This window comes from Larus michahellis, chromosome 2 (assembly GCF_964199755.1).
Source record: "Larus michahellis chromosome 2, bLarMic1.1, whole genome shotgun sequence".
Taxonomy (NCBI): Eukaryota; Metazoa; Chordata; class Aves; order Charadriiformes; family Laridae; genus Larus; species Larus michahellis.
In genome coordinates, this window is record NC_133897.1 from 13,037,046 (window position 1) to 13,051,167 (window position 14,122).

Consider the following 14,122-nt stretch of genomic DNA (forward strand, 5'->3'; position numbering starts at 1 on the left):
TTAAGTCAGATACTGAATTGCTACTGATACTTACTTACAAAGCATTCAACAGATGGGGAGTCTAGACTGATAACTTCTGCGGTATGCAAGTGTATTTTTAAACCTCCTTTAATGTTAAATTCTGGTGCTGTGCTGTAGGGATGAAATAAAGTGCTTTCTTGAGTGTGCAGTTTTAACTTCCTTGTTCTCTTTTCGAAACTCTAATTTGGCAGAGATCCACTACGGATAGTGCCAGTTAGCGTGACCCTAAGCCCTAGGAAAATTACCATGGAGGTCAGCCTGCACTGAAGACAACGTGACCACCCATGTGAGGATGACCAATGGGATGAAGGTCCCATCGGTGGTAGGGCCTGGTGCTCCTGAAAAACAAAGTTTTCTATGTAACAGCGCAGGATCGGGCTCCTATTCTCTGCATCTTGATTCTGCTCTCAATCAGTTTCTATCTTTTCTAGTGGAAACAAAAAGGGGAATTGTGCTTTTGGTCGCAAATTCACAATAAGCAATGTTGATACATGCGTATTTTCTGCAATATTACCTACCAATTACCATTACCAACAGAAATTAAGCTATAACCTTAATGTACATAGTGGATGAAAGTGAACATTATGCAAGTGAAGACAGAAAATATTTTTTTCTAGTTCTTTTTACTGTTTTCAAAAATGAATGCAATAAAGTGATATCCCTCCAGAAATACTGCTGCTTACTATTTACGCAATTTTAAACTATATTACTTAGGTAGCGTTTCTTTGTGTGGTTCACTGCTTGCCCTAAGAGACCTTCATTTGTTCAAAGTATGAACTTATTCTAGATTTAAAACGGTAAAAGCAAACTAATGTAAAAACATAATGAAATCACCTTCAAATCTGCTTACGTTCTCACTTTTCATACAAACCCCCATCATAAAAATAATCCCCCAAAGTTCTCTGAGATTATTCCAGCAAATCCCATGCCCAGCAAATCCTAAAACGTACTCCACCTGCTAGTGAAACTATCACAGTAATTGTCTGGGCTTTTATCTAATGAATATGCATTACAGCAGTCAAAACAAAATTCTAACTTAATCTACATTACTGGGGAAAGTTTCTGAAACAAGCTGTTGCAGGGAAATTTATGTAATACGTTGTCAACAGTCAGCAGAGACAAGCTGTCTCCTAGAAAGGGCTGAGGGAAACCAGTTTCCTACGTTTGTTCAGGGAGCTGTATTGTGGCTACCCCAAAGCCAGGCTTCTGGCCGCAGAGGCGCTGAGAGCATCACATCTCCTCGTGCCTTTAGCGTGCCTGCCCACCCGTACTTCATCTCTGTGCACAGCCTATGCTGATGAGGACTGAAAAGTCTCTTTTTGCCACGTGGGTTTCAGTGAGTCACCATCATCTCTTTCACAACGGGCAAACTCACTGATACCTGCTGGAGCACGGGGGAACGACAGATGGAAACTCAGTGGATTATCTCTACGAGGTCTGCGCATGACTGCACCTGCAGACAGGTAGGTGCCTGACACCAGCATTTGCAACAATATACTATGGGACAAACCAACAAAAGGAAAATTATTTGAAAACAAGATTAACCAAGATTAACAAAGATTAACAAACTGCTCTTTTCATCCAACTGCCCGCATACGACGCGCACATTGCTTTTGCTACAATAGCCACCAGAACAACAGTCTCAGCCCCTGACCTTTATTTTTTTCCTGTCTCCCATTTCTGTCTAAACAGCACAGAAACCAACTTTACACGCCAGTGTCAGAGAAACATTTCTTCAGCTCAGGAAGTGGTAGGAAGATCAGTGTAGATGTGCTAAAACAGAATGAGACTGGAGCCCTAAGAAATATGTGTTGGCAAGTAAGTGCATTATGAGCTTTTCTAAATGTAGAAATTTTTTAGGAAAAGAATAGTAACTTCTTATTCAGTTCCTGATTCCACAAAAAAAAAAAAATATTAAGCACCTGCATATTTGTATGCAGATCTTGTTACTTATTATTTACTGCTTTTCTGAGCAGCAATGGAATGACTGCACAAGTGATTTTGCTGAACCAAGGCCATACGTTACCCCAAAGACCTCTGATGATATATTGGTCCCATCCAGCCACCAATCTCATACATACTTTCATTTTTATAATTTGTGTGAATAACAGCTGCTTCAATAGCCGAGGCTACACATGAGGGGATTGAGATAACAACTAGAAGGGGAGGAAAGAGATGGGTGTTCTGGTAAAGAAAGAAACAAATGCAAAAAGTGCAAATATGTGAGAAACACATGGATCTTCAGGGTTACATACACTGTGTTTTATTTTAAGAGTGGCTTTTTGGAGCCTTTGCGGTTATCTTTTTAACCATTAACAACAGATTGAGACAGCTTCTATAGTGGTTAATTCATACTCCCAGTACAACCGCACTCTACAAGACCCAAAACAGTGTGTAATTTGTTGCTTCTTGTTTCATTTAATTTTGGAGACTCCTGATGAGGGCTTGGAGTTTTTGGAGGCAAAATTAAAGTAATAATTTATAGGGAAGAGGATTTTTTAATTGCTTTTAACTTTTAGAATTATTTTCCTAGATTCAGAAACCAGGGCTTGGCTCTTTTTTTTTTTAATCTTAGAATTGTCTGCCGCATTTTATTCAAAGAATTATCTCATGGTTACCTAGCACAGTCAATTTACAGGGGTTTTGGCTGAAGTGGAATAGCCTCCTCCTGGTCTTCTAAGAAGTATGGGCATATACAACATTGATGAACTACAGGCAAGGCACAAATGTAGGCACTGTTACTACGATTTTTAACAGAAATAAAAGTTATGAAATTTAGGTAACAGTTAATCTTACTGAAATTAAGTGATTCATCTAAAAGGAGCAATCTCATTAAAAAAAAAAAAAAGAAAAAAGAAAATCAGTTACAATTTCAATCAATTCCATAAGCAAATTCTCAATAGCATCTGAAGGAAGTAATGTGTATGACAAAAACAGAGTTATTCTACGGATTTGTCAGCAATGTGTTGTTAATATTGAAGAAAGACTTGCCTTTTAAATGTAAACTTGGATACACAGAAACCTTGCCCTCAGCATGTGTAACAAGCCATTCTGAGAGAAATCAAAAGCCCTCCAGGAACTGAAGAGCCACTGTGATTGAACACCAAGGAAGAATCTGATCTCATGCGTTTGTTTACATACAAAATATAGACAAATAAATAAAAAGCCACCTTCTTTCAAACACCACCAGGCAAGAGCTGCTCTGCAAACAAAGGTAGCAGGCTGCCTTGCGGGCAGGGATTATACCTGCTCCTGCCCGCGAGCACCGGCTGCCAGCCTGTAGCGTGGCACCCTGTCCGCCGCGACATGAGCGGCGCTTCCAGCGACCTGTATTTGATAAATACAATATGATAAACCCAAGCAATGTGTTGCAACTACCGACGGGATGCAGCTGCAGAAAAGATAGGTATGAACTAGAAAGAGGTTCATTCGACACTTGAAACTGGAGCGACAGGCTCCTGAATTCCTACCTCTTGCTAATTAATTCTGCAACAGATTTATGAACTTCTCTGACTCAGTTTCCCTCACTATAAACTTGGAGGAATGTGGCCTCTCTGTCTGTGAGAGTTATAATACCAACTTTTCATAAATACTCTGAGTATGTACCTAGTATGATTACGCTGATGCATTTTTATTAACTCTGGGCAATACAAGTCCTTGCTGGCCAGGATGAGTTGGAATTATCTGAAAAGAAGGATGATCTTAGTCACTGGCAGGGAAAAATAGTCCAATGTGTCTTACACCATAAAAGTATAAATTTAACAAGGAATTCACTGGTAGCCTTCAGGAAAATCTGCCGAAACTTCTTTGTCTATGGTTTCTTACCCAATTTAAGGAGAATGTATCACCTGCTTAAAAATGTGCCTGGGCTTACCAATCTATAAAGCAGTGTTCTGTTAAACTACTTCTATTACAAACCACATTTCTAAACTGCAAAGGCCTATTTAATTTCTGACTAATCAAAACCAGTGTACATTTTTTTTAAAAGTCACCACTTTTTTTGGACACCTAATAACCATCTTCTGGTAACTGCTACTGTTAGTATCTTACTGCCTGTTTTAACCTTACACTTTACACCTTGTGCTATAACATGCAAAGGCTCCAAAATTCTTCAGGTTTTTTTTTTTTAACAACATGAATACAGAGCTAAAGTCTCATTTAAAAAGTATTGTTGCCAGGGTACAAGTTAACCTAGAAAGACTAGCTTTTGACTTGTTCTGGCAGAACTGTACATTCCCTCTTACTGCATATGAAATCTAAGGGATTTCCACAGTGAAACTTTTTTCTTTTAAAAAAAAATTAAAAAATCATCAAATAACTTGTGCTTGTGGGTTTCAGCTGAAGGCACAAAACGTGTTCCTTGTGTGCACAGCACCAGGTAAAGCAAACCTCTGTCATACAGCTGTAAAAACTGGTCAGTATAAACATGAATTGAAAACGAGTCAAGTGTCTTGATTTCAGAGACAACAGATTTTACAGACACACATCAGATGCTTTAGCATAAATAAATGATAAACACAGATCAATCAATAATCTTTGCAGCAGTTGCAGCTGGAGGAGACCTGCTGTCAGTGATATTAGAGAACATTCCTCTTTTGTGTGGTTTCTTTTAAACTCCTAAATCCACCAGCAGCAAGAGCTGAGCTCCAATTTAATTACTGTCTGCGCTTCTCAACAATGGAGGCAACGGCAGACCATTGCGGCTCTGCCCCTCGCCTCCCAAAAATCACCATTCCTACCGACACGTAAATAGCAATTCATGATTGGCATGAGGGAGGGCAATTACAACCTGCAAATCAGCTTGTGAAAGTTAATTTCAGTTATATATTGTTCAAGAATCCAGAGGCATTTTGCCTGGCAGTTTGTGGCAGGGCTGCTGGCGGGGATGTAAAACAGAACACGAGCTCAGGGTTGGCTTCTGCTCCCAAGTTATGTCAGTTCTTCCGTAAGATTCAGCTGGAAAAAGATCAGCACACAAAGAAACTTCAGATCAAATCCACCTTTTTGGTAAAGGTTTGGAGTTCCCTGACATATTACAGACTCCTGCATAAGCATCTTTCCTCACCACTCTGAATTACTTAGCTACTCAAAAAACGTACCTACACAAATAGAATACAGAAATATCCTGAATAATCAGGCTTTTAAGAAGTGCCCTTCATTTATTTATTTCTCACTCTAAAAAAAAAATTATAATCCTTGTGCAGTTGTGCTTTTGTGATTTTCTGTAAGACTATCAGTATTACAAAGAGGAAGATCATACACATCCTATGAGAGTGTTTAGATACATGTTTTTTAAATTTACAAATTCATACAGCATGTACGGACAGATGTGTATAAACACACAAATGATACAAATGTATTTTATTTTTACATCTCTAAACAAAATACTGCAATGTAATATAAAAATCCCTCATATAAATATTTTTTGGAATCTACAGGATTTAAGCCCCTTTGTCTAATATAACTTGGAGTTTACTATAGTCATTCATTTAATACTGCTAGACCGCTGAAGCAAAAGTTTATATTTCATACAAAAATGTATATATGTACATATATATTAAGGCACAGACACACATGTATACAGCAGCACAGTTCTGCCACCCTGACTCATGCTGTGAGTAGGGGCAGCAGCATCAGGCCTTATACAAAGGTAATATATTAATACAGTTGGCTTGATAGCCATCATTTTACATTTGTTAAACCCCACTATTTAAGGAATAAATAGCCATTTCACAGCCTCTAAGAAGTGGTAAGAAGTGGGCAATTGCATAAAATCAGTTGTGTGTAAATCTCTTTTTACAGAGATGGAGATAAAATATCTGTCAAATTCTACTTATTTCTTCCCACACTTCCCAGCAGCTTTGACTCTTCACGCTGATGTTTCATTAGCAGTTAGAGAAAGGTGACTGTTAATAATTTTAAGCACCATTTCTCTCATAAGGAACAAAGATAATGTAAAAATGGGGGGAAAAAATATTACACTTTAGCATAAAGTATTTTGTGGAGATCTACTTATTGCTCATTCCTCAGTCCCAAACAGTGCATAAGATGCCATCAGCACGTACTGCCAGTTTCAGAAACAGCACTCACAAGTGGTGCATCTCCAAATCAGAGACAGTAGTTGGTACAACGTTGGGACCAAACCCCAACCCAGCAGGAACACTTTCCCCATGACAAACCGTGGTTTCGGGGCAAGTAATCCCCCTACTACACGATATTCATCTGATGACGACGCACAAGCAGTCAGGCCAGTAACTATTTTTTTCTGCTTAACAAAACATCGTGTGTTTGTAAAGTTTGTTTTCGCCCCCTTTCAACTCATCCTTTTGCTTCTTTTTCCAAGGGAATAAGAAGCCAGGGGTGTATTAATTTTTATTGTTATCCTCCTAACCTCGCTACAGCATCAAAGTAAGAGACTGGGAACCAGTCTCAATTTCGGTCTATTTTTTACATACATCTTGCAGGGCGTTGAGTGGGAAGAGAGAGGAAGGCAACCTAAAAAGCCATCAGGAATATTCCGAGGAAATGCAGCGCCTGCCTTGCTCGCAGCTGCGTTCCCGGTTTTGGGAGGCAGGCGGGCGGATGGCCACGCGTTGCCACTGCCACGAAGCCAAGCAGAAAAGCACCTCCTGAACCGCTGCACTACGGCTTCCGCTGTGAGAACAGAGGAGAGTGCAAAAAGCCATTAAACCACCTACAAATCACCTTTCCTCGTAATCCAAGTAAGTCAGGAGTCAGATAATTTCCCGAAAAAGAGGATTCATATCTCACACTAAAAAAAAAACCAAATCCTTCTTAATGTATCCTACCTAAAGCCAAAACCTGCATTCACTGAAGTGAGCAGCAAACTTTTTAGTGTTAATCTCAGCTGAGCTAATCAAATACCTCAGCTCCCTACACATATGTAAGTTTTATTTTTCCATACCTCAAATGAATGAATTCCCCAGGCCAGCTACGTAGTGCCTCAACACAAAAATTCCTTCCACTCCTATTAAACATGCTGAAATTCTGCTTCCTTAAAGGCCTCTGTCTTTGTAAATAAAAAAATAAAGAATAAAACTGAGTAGCCTGTTTATATTAAAGAAGGAAAGATTATAAAGAAGGTAATTTTACTGTATTCTTTCTTATGTTTATCTCCAAAGTAAACAATATAAATCTTATCAATTTTCTTCTACTGAAATTTTATACAACCCTAATCCCTTTTGCCATATGTCTCTGATCCCTCACTATTTCTAGTACACATTTGGGAGCTAGAACAGCCAGGATGAAACAGAATATACTCAGTGAAAATACACCTTTCATTCATTAATGACACCGTAATATCTTCGATATTACCCATCCTGCTCTTCACGCACTCTGCCCTGCTCTGTGCTTCCCTTGTTATCACGCTTTACTTAGCGGAGATTTTCATTAAGCCATCCACAGCGATGTCCAGTCCTTAGTCGGGAGTGGGTATTGTTAACTCAGGGCCCAAAAATACATCTTCATATTTCAAACCCGTCTTAAGTAGTAAGAAATTCTAGACTGACTGAACAACAACGATAACACCATCCATTTAATGCTGTCTGTTTAAGCATTAGATTTGGTTATTTTATGACTCGGAGAGGGTTTCCTATTAGTATGGATTGACAAGCTGTTTCCACCAGTTAACAAAGAGGTCGTTTTAATATATTATATATCACAATATGCTGTTAAAACTCCTCTGGGTTGGCTGCTTCGTTTCAAATTCATACAGTGGGGAACAAAGGTCAGCTAGAGCAGCAAGGTAAGCACTTCATTTTACTATTGGAACTTACATAATTTGCAGGCAAATCAAGCTGTTTTACGCAGAAAACATCAAGTTCATCACAGACGCCGTGAGAATGATCTATCTACTGATGCATATCAGCTTTTTTTTTGGTCTGGATAACTAATAGTTTACACAGAAAAGCCAGCAAACTGCCTGAAAGGTTGTAGAGATAGCTGTAAACACAGGGATCAATTCAGGTTCATTACTACTCGCAAAACCCATACGATATTGGACAGCAGTAATTCAAAAGTAGTACAATTAACAGAATCAGAGATTCTGATGTTCGCTTTTCTAATGCAACTTGCTAACCTAAGGGGAATTAAAAGAACCTAAGAAAACAGTTTGCACAGCCCTTTAGTAGCTTTGATATTTCACAAGGCTATTTCATCTGACCTTTAATTTAGTGCAGGGTTTTCCATATGTAGGGTATCACTTCAGAAAGGGCTGCCGTTAAGTATTTTAAAAACTCCATTAACATCACTTGAACGGGAATTTGTAAGCAAAGCTCCCACCTTATGGGAGAATTTCTCTACCCAAATCACCAAGGACAAGCTACAAAATTTTAAGCAATATGAAGCAATTTCCAACAGTATAATACTTTGCCACTAGCTTTATATGCCTCTGCGTCGCCACGGAAGAAGGCAAAACATCTGACTCAATTTCTGTGTTCAAAAAGGTAAAAATGGCTATATATGTCATCGCTCATGTAAGATGTGGTCAATATTTAGATTAGTGCTTTTTCTACTTACATAATTAAGACTTTGAGGTAAAGTTGAAATATTTTGTTCCTTCTCAAAGTAAAATGCGCCATTTTATTGTTCTCACACTTACGTGCTGTTGCTAGGAAGATACAACTCTGCTCTAACCTAATCGCCTGCTATTTAGATATGGACTCATGAATCCCTTATTTTTATTCTAAATTTAAGTTCAGTCATCGTAGCTAATGTCCTTGATGCTATCTCAAATTGCTGTCATTACACGGATCACTAGAAATTGGAGGTAATAGTAAAAAAGAAAAGAAAAAAGAAAGGTACCAAATTAGATGATGGATAAAGGTTTAATCAATTTAATTTTATCACCAAATCCAGTCCCGTCCTCTCAAGCTGTCAGGGGACGAGATAAGCGGAACACATCTTGAAGCACGACGCAATCCTGTTGTGAGGAAGGAGTTGTGTCCCTGAACCTCGCCAAGATGAAACACGCTCATTTATTACTTTGGCATTGCAGGACGATGAAGAACCAAGCAGGTTTCCTCCCTCCACCCTCAGCACAATCTTTCTATTTCATTAATTTTTCATGGAATTTCATTTCACAATCATTTTGCCTCTCTCACCCGCTTGCTGCCCTTATTTAGTTTATTCTGTCAACTTTTATTTCGCGTCCCGTTCTATCAGCAGTGACCTCGGCCATGGCTTTCTACCACATCAGGGATACCTGATTCCCTCCTGTTTCCAGTAATTAACTTTAATTGCTAGCTCTATAAAACGGCATTACAAATGAGGTGGCTTATTTGTTATCTTATACTGGAAAATAACTCAGAAGGGGCAGATCTCCAATCCCCCATTTCATACTTTCTATATGTTGGTTTCTAAGAAGTTGCCGGAGGCTGCTGAAGTGCGGCCTTTTTAGTATTATCAGTAAACGGCAACTCTGCTTTTGTTTGGTCTACCTGTAATCATTTATCTCAGAAAACAAGCCTTTTATTCAAAATCTATACCACAAGCTATGAAATCTGCATGAACCGTGCTAAGGCCGCTGTGCTGAATTCTGCCAGTACTCTGCCATATTCCAGAGCCCTGGTGAAAACACGACAAGAACCCACAAATACAGTTAACTTCCTATACAGCCCTAAAAATTTTAAATGGATTTCTCTAAATCATTAGGCATACTTTTCTAACCTCTGGTCCTTTTAGACACACAGATTAAAAAAAAAAAAAAAAACACACACAAACAAAACAAACACAGAGAGAGCAATATAAAATGCCTATTACTGCTTTTACACAAAATTAGTATGCAGGTAATATGGCCAGCATCTGTATTTGTTTTTTATGAGGTCTTTGAGAAATTAAGATATTTACTTCCCACTGAGACTTAACATACTTATTTTCTAAATGACAATGAAAATATTTGTACCTATTCTAATTTAACAAATGGCTATGAATATCTACATTTTATTTTTTTAGCACACTTTTTGCATGTAGTGTAAAATGGAATGAAATCACTGTGCAAATATATGCTTGCAATGTGATAAACATTAAATGTCCATGCAATGAAAAGTCTTCAAGGTAAGATCTTTATCCTGAAAGGGTTGCTGGATGTCATAAACATAAAAATAAGATTCACGCAAATTAATTATTAGAGGATGTTATTGTACACTGGAATCACACGAAGTGTCCTACACTCTTCAGTGCTTGATTTGCATATATAGAAATTCTCTCTCGCTGTGTCTCTTGCAGCACGTGTTTTTTATTGTTTTTTAGCCTAAATGCACAGAGAAATTCAGCTATTCAGAGAACATTGTTTGCTTTCCTTGCTTGAACTTGCTTTCTGCCCCCAGGAAACTCCTAAAACAGAGCATCCAGGTATAAAAGAAATGGAGCAAAGTGCTATCCCCAGACACACTAATATATAATTCACACTAACCAGGACAAAAATATGACTGAAAACGCGGAAAGTAAATCAGAAGGGGAAAACCAACACTATTAAATAGAGAATAATATTTGCTTCTACTTCTACATATTCCTAGATATTCTATCAGACGATTTCTCAACCTGGTTTTAAGCACAGTTCCTATGTAACGTGTAATAAAATATCTTAAGTTGTATAAATAATTTGTTGAGTCCATCTCCTTAAGGAGTGGGGATGTGACAGATAATTTCATTTCCCTACTCTGAATAATATTCAATTTAAATTTAAGACGAGAATGAATTTCTTTGTCTACACGTGTGCATAGGTATCTCTCTGTGTGTAAGCGTAAACATATGTGTGCGTAGTTACACACTTTAAAGCATCTACTAAAAGTATCCTTGCTATAAACAATAAAATATGTGCTGGAGAATAGTTAAAGGCAAGTGCCTTTGGCATAATTCTCTACAAAGATTTTTCACAAACTATTAAATAGATCAAGCCTGCAAAATAGTGGAGCCCATATTAATTCTTATAAAGACATAGTAATTTATGAGCCTAATAAACATTTTCTTGACTAGTCTCCAGGATAGTCAGTTTGTTAAACAACATCTTTGCATTAAGTACCATTACAAAAGACACAGAAATATATGATCAGTAAATAAACTAGCATAATAGTAAAATCTAAAATCCAACAGGTTTTATACTAGACATGCCTTAAGTTACAGGCATTTTTTGCCAGCATAAATTTATAGGAATGGGTATTTTTATGAGTATATATACTGTGATTACATAGAAAAGAAAATCAAAATTGGATGAATACAAACATTGCTCCCTATAATTAGTATACTAACCAACTACATTATTTGGAAAGTGCTCACAATAGTACATTTGGAGGAATGAAAAAATGACCTCTTCAAGTGCACATTCTTATTGATATTGGTCAGTCAAGCCCTTTCTAGAATGCCATCAACCTCCAGCTGTGCATTCTGCAAGTTGCTGTCACCTACCAAGTTATTGTTTAGCAAGTTTTGGTGGTTTTTTAAGACATTCAACTTCCACCTTATTTTGGCAAAACATAGAGCAACAAAGGATGCATCAGAAAAGTCTTACTCAAAAAGCCTCACTTTTGTCTGCTTCTTAGAAACAAAATTTACACTTACAATTTACCTTTATAACAAAGCAGCTTTTCTCCATTGCATAGATTAACGGATTACTTTTTTCTTCTGGCCAAGCACAGGGTAGCTAAGGCTTGGTTTGTAATTCCCTAGAAAAGTAGTTTTGCTAGGACAAGTACAGCATAAAGAAGTCCGCAGAGCGCAACTTAAGTACAAGCAGATTTAAAGAGACCGAGTATGGGAGCTCTCCCTTTGCTTAGTATTTTAAAATTTATTCTGTAATGTAGATTGGCAGACAGCCTTTGTCACCAGGTGTTAGAGCATGCTAAAGATCCAGAGTAACAAGTGAAGGTTACACACCTACTCCAAGTCCTGATATATCTGCACGTCTGTTGTTTTTATTTGTGGGCAGGTCACTATTTGATACTATGATTCTGAATAGAGTTCAGAAATGAAAGTTAAAATAGCGACAGTCAAATGATACAGTCTAGCACTTGACCAGTTTTTACCAGTTACTATACAAAACCTGCTTTGACACCTTTCTAAAAAGTTATCGAATACCATGCTTATTGGCTTTAATGTGATCAATAATTAAAAGACACTTAGCTAAATTAGGATTTCTAGAATCAGAAGAAATAGCGCACCCAGAGCACCAGCTTGAGTTGAGGAGCTAGCTGACTAAAACTTGTGTGAGTCCCACGTAACGATGACAGTTACAAGTTAGATGATATTTACTGCTTAGATAAACACTTGGAGTTAGCATCTCTGCAATCCAATGCGCTGCAGCTGGGCATCTCTGGCACTCTGCTTCTCGTATCACTTCATTGTACTTTAAAGTGTTCACAGCCTCTTAATTTCGGCTTTTTCAGGCAAAACATCAAAAATCAGGCAGTAGTGTGTCATCCCCTCTACAGGAGAAAACAGGACAGCCTGGTGAAGAGCTTTTATCTAGGGCATATTCCCTGTTCGCCAATGACATCCTGTAGCTTCACTTTTCATGCTTGTGGCAATTAGCGCCTTCCTACGTGAGGTTTGCTTAGGGAAAGGGGAACGGCACCGCAAGAGCGAAACTCGCCGGACCTTCTCTAAAAAAAGAGAAAAAAAAGAGGTAGTTTGGGGGGCGCAACCCTGCGGCCGGGCGCTGAGCGCTGCCCCGGGGCGGCTCCGCTCCGCGCTCTGCCCTGCCCGGGGCACGTCCTGCCCGCTGGCACCGGGGGACACCGCGGCGACAGTCTGGGTTCGCCCGGCGGCACCGGGGCGGGGGAGGGCAGCGGCGGAGCCCCCGGGACCGCTCCGCCGCAGCGCTGTACCGCGGACGGGGCCGGCCGAGCCCCCCCGCCCGCCGGCACCCCCGCCGGGTCCAACCTCAGCCCAAAACAAAGAGAGGAGGAGAGCGAAGGCTGCCCGCCCGCGGGGGAGGGCGGCCTCCCCCCCTCGTCCCCGGCCGGACCCCTCCGGTGGCGGATCGGCGTGGCGGGGAAGGCACCGCCCGCCCCGCACCGGCCGTCGGGGCAGCGGCAGGGCCGGTGCCGGCGTGCGCCATGCAGAGACAATAAAAACAGGAGCAGCCGATGTCTGCCGGGGCGTGTGTGCGGGAGACAGGCAGAGAGAGAGAGAAAGAGAAAAAAAAAAGGGGGGTGGGGAGAACAAATTTCCCTTACCTTTCCTCTTTGATCGCCTCCTCCTCCTTCTCTTGGACTTGCATTTCAGCTGCCCGCTCGGCCCTCCCGACGCCCTGCTGCTGCCCAGGACGGATGTCATGCCTGTACTTGAGCGACACAGCACCGCGCCGAGATGTTTTCCTCCCGCGGAGTTTCTCCCCTTTCTGGAGGCGGTTTTTATAGCGCGGCGGGCAGGGAGGGCGGACGGGCGGGCGGACGGGCGGGCCGGTTCCTCGGCGCTGCCAAGCGGCGCGGCGAGGGGTCGCGCCTCCGCCCCGACGTGCCGGCCCCGGCCGGGGCGATGCCCGGAGGCGGCCGCGGCGGCTCCGCACCCACTTTTTTTTGCACCTCTGCGAGTTGCTGGGCACCGGCCGCTTTGAAGCCGGTGGTTGTGGGGGTGAGGGGAAGGGAAGAAGGGAAGGGGGGCGGGGGGGGACGGGGACGGACGAGGGGGGCGGATTTGCTGCTGCAAAGTCTCCCGCAGCCCAATGGCTCCCGCCGCCCTGCTCTGACATCAGCTCCGCCAGCCCGCGCCCCCAAACTCCGCTCCCCCGGGGCTGCCGGCGGTGCCCGCCAGAAAGCCAGGGAGAACGGCCCCGGGGGGAATAAAAACATCCTGCTGCCTGGTCTGGGGGAAGCCGGAGGGGCAGCTTGTGAGAAGGGACGCTGCAGGCAGGATTTCAAGCTTTTTCTTTCTTTCTGGTTTTTTTTTTTTTTTTTTTTTTTCGCTTTAGACCATGTGGACACTGAGCACTCTGCTTCCAGAAACACAGAAATGCCGCCGCTGTCCTCCGCGACTAAACACTTATTAACTAGTTCACTAATTGCAATGCTTATTATTCCCAGGGAAAGAATTTGAGTTACTGTTGAAGGATCCCTCTATCAACAAACCTTATGCAAGAGGCTAA

At 41.0% G+C, this 14,122-nt stretch overlaps 1 protein-coding gene across 1 annotated transcript in view; it reads right to left on the reverse strand.

The window, feature by feature from the left end:
- The window catches only part of ADARB2 (adenosine deaminase RNA specific B2 (inactive)), a 320,870-nt gene extending 307,197 nt beyond the window's left edge, over positions 1-13,673 (reverse strand). The window contains exon 1 of the mRNA XM_074574189.1: positions 13,215-13,673. Within this exon, the coding sequence (XP_074430290.1) occupies positions 13,215-13,314 (100 nt within the window). The 5' untranslated portion in view covers positions 13,315-13,673. The remainder of the gene's footprint in view (positions 1-13,214) is intronic.
- Positions 13,674-14,122: the final 449 nt, after the last annotated feature.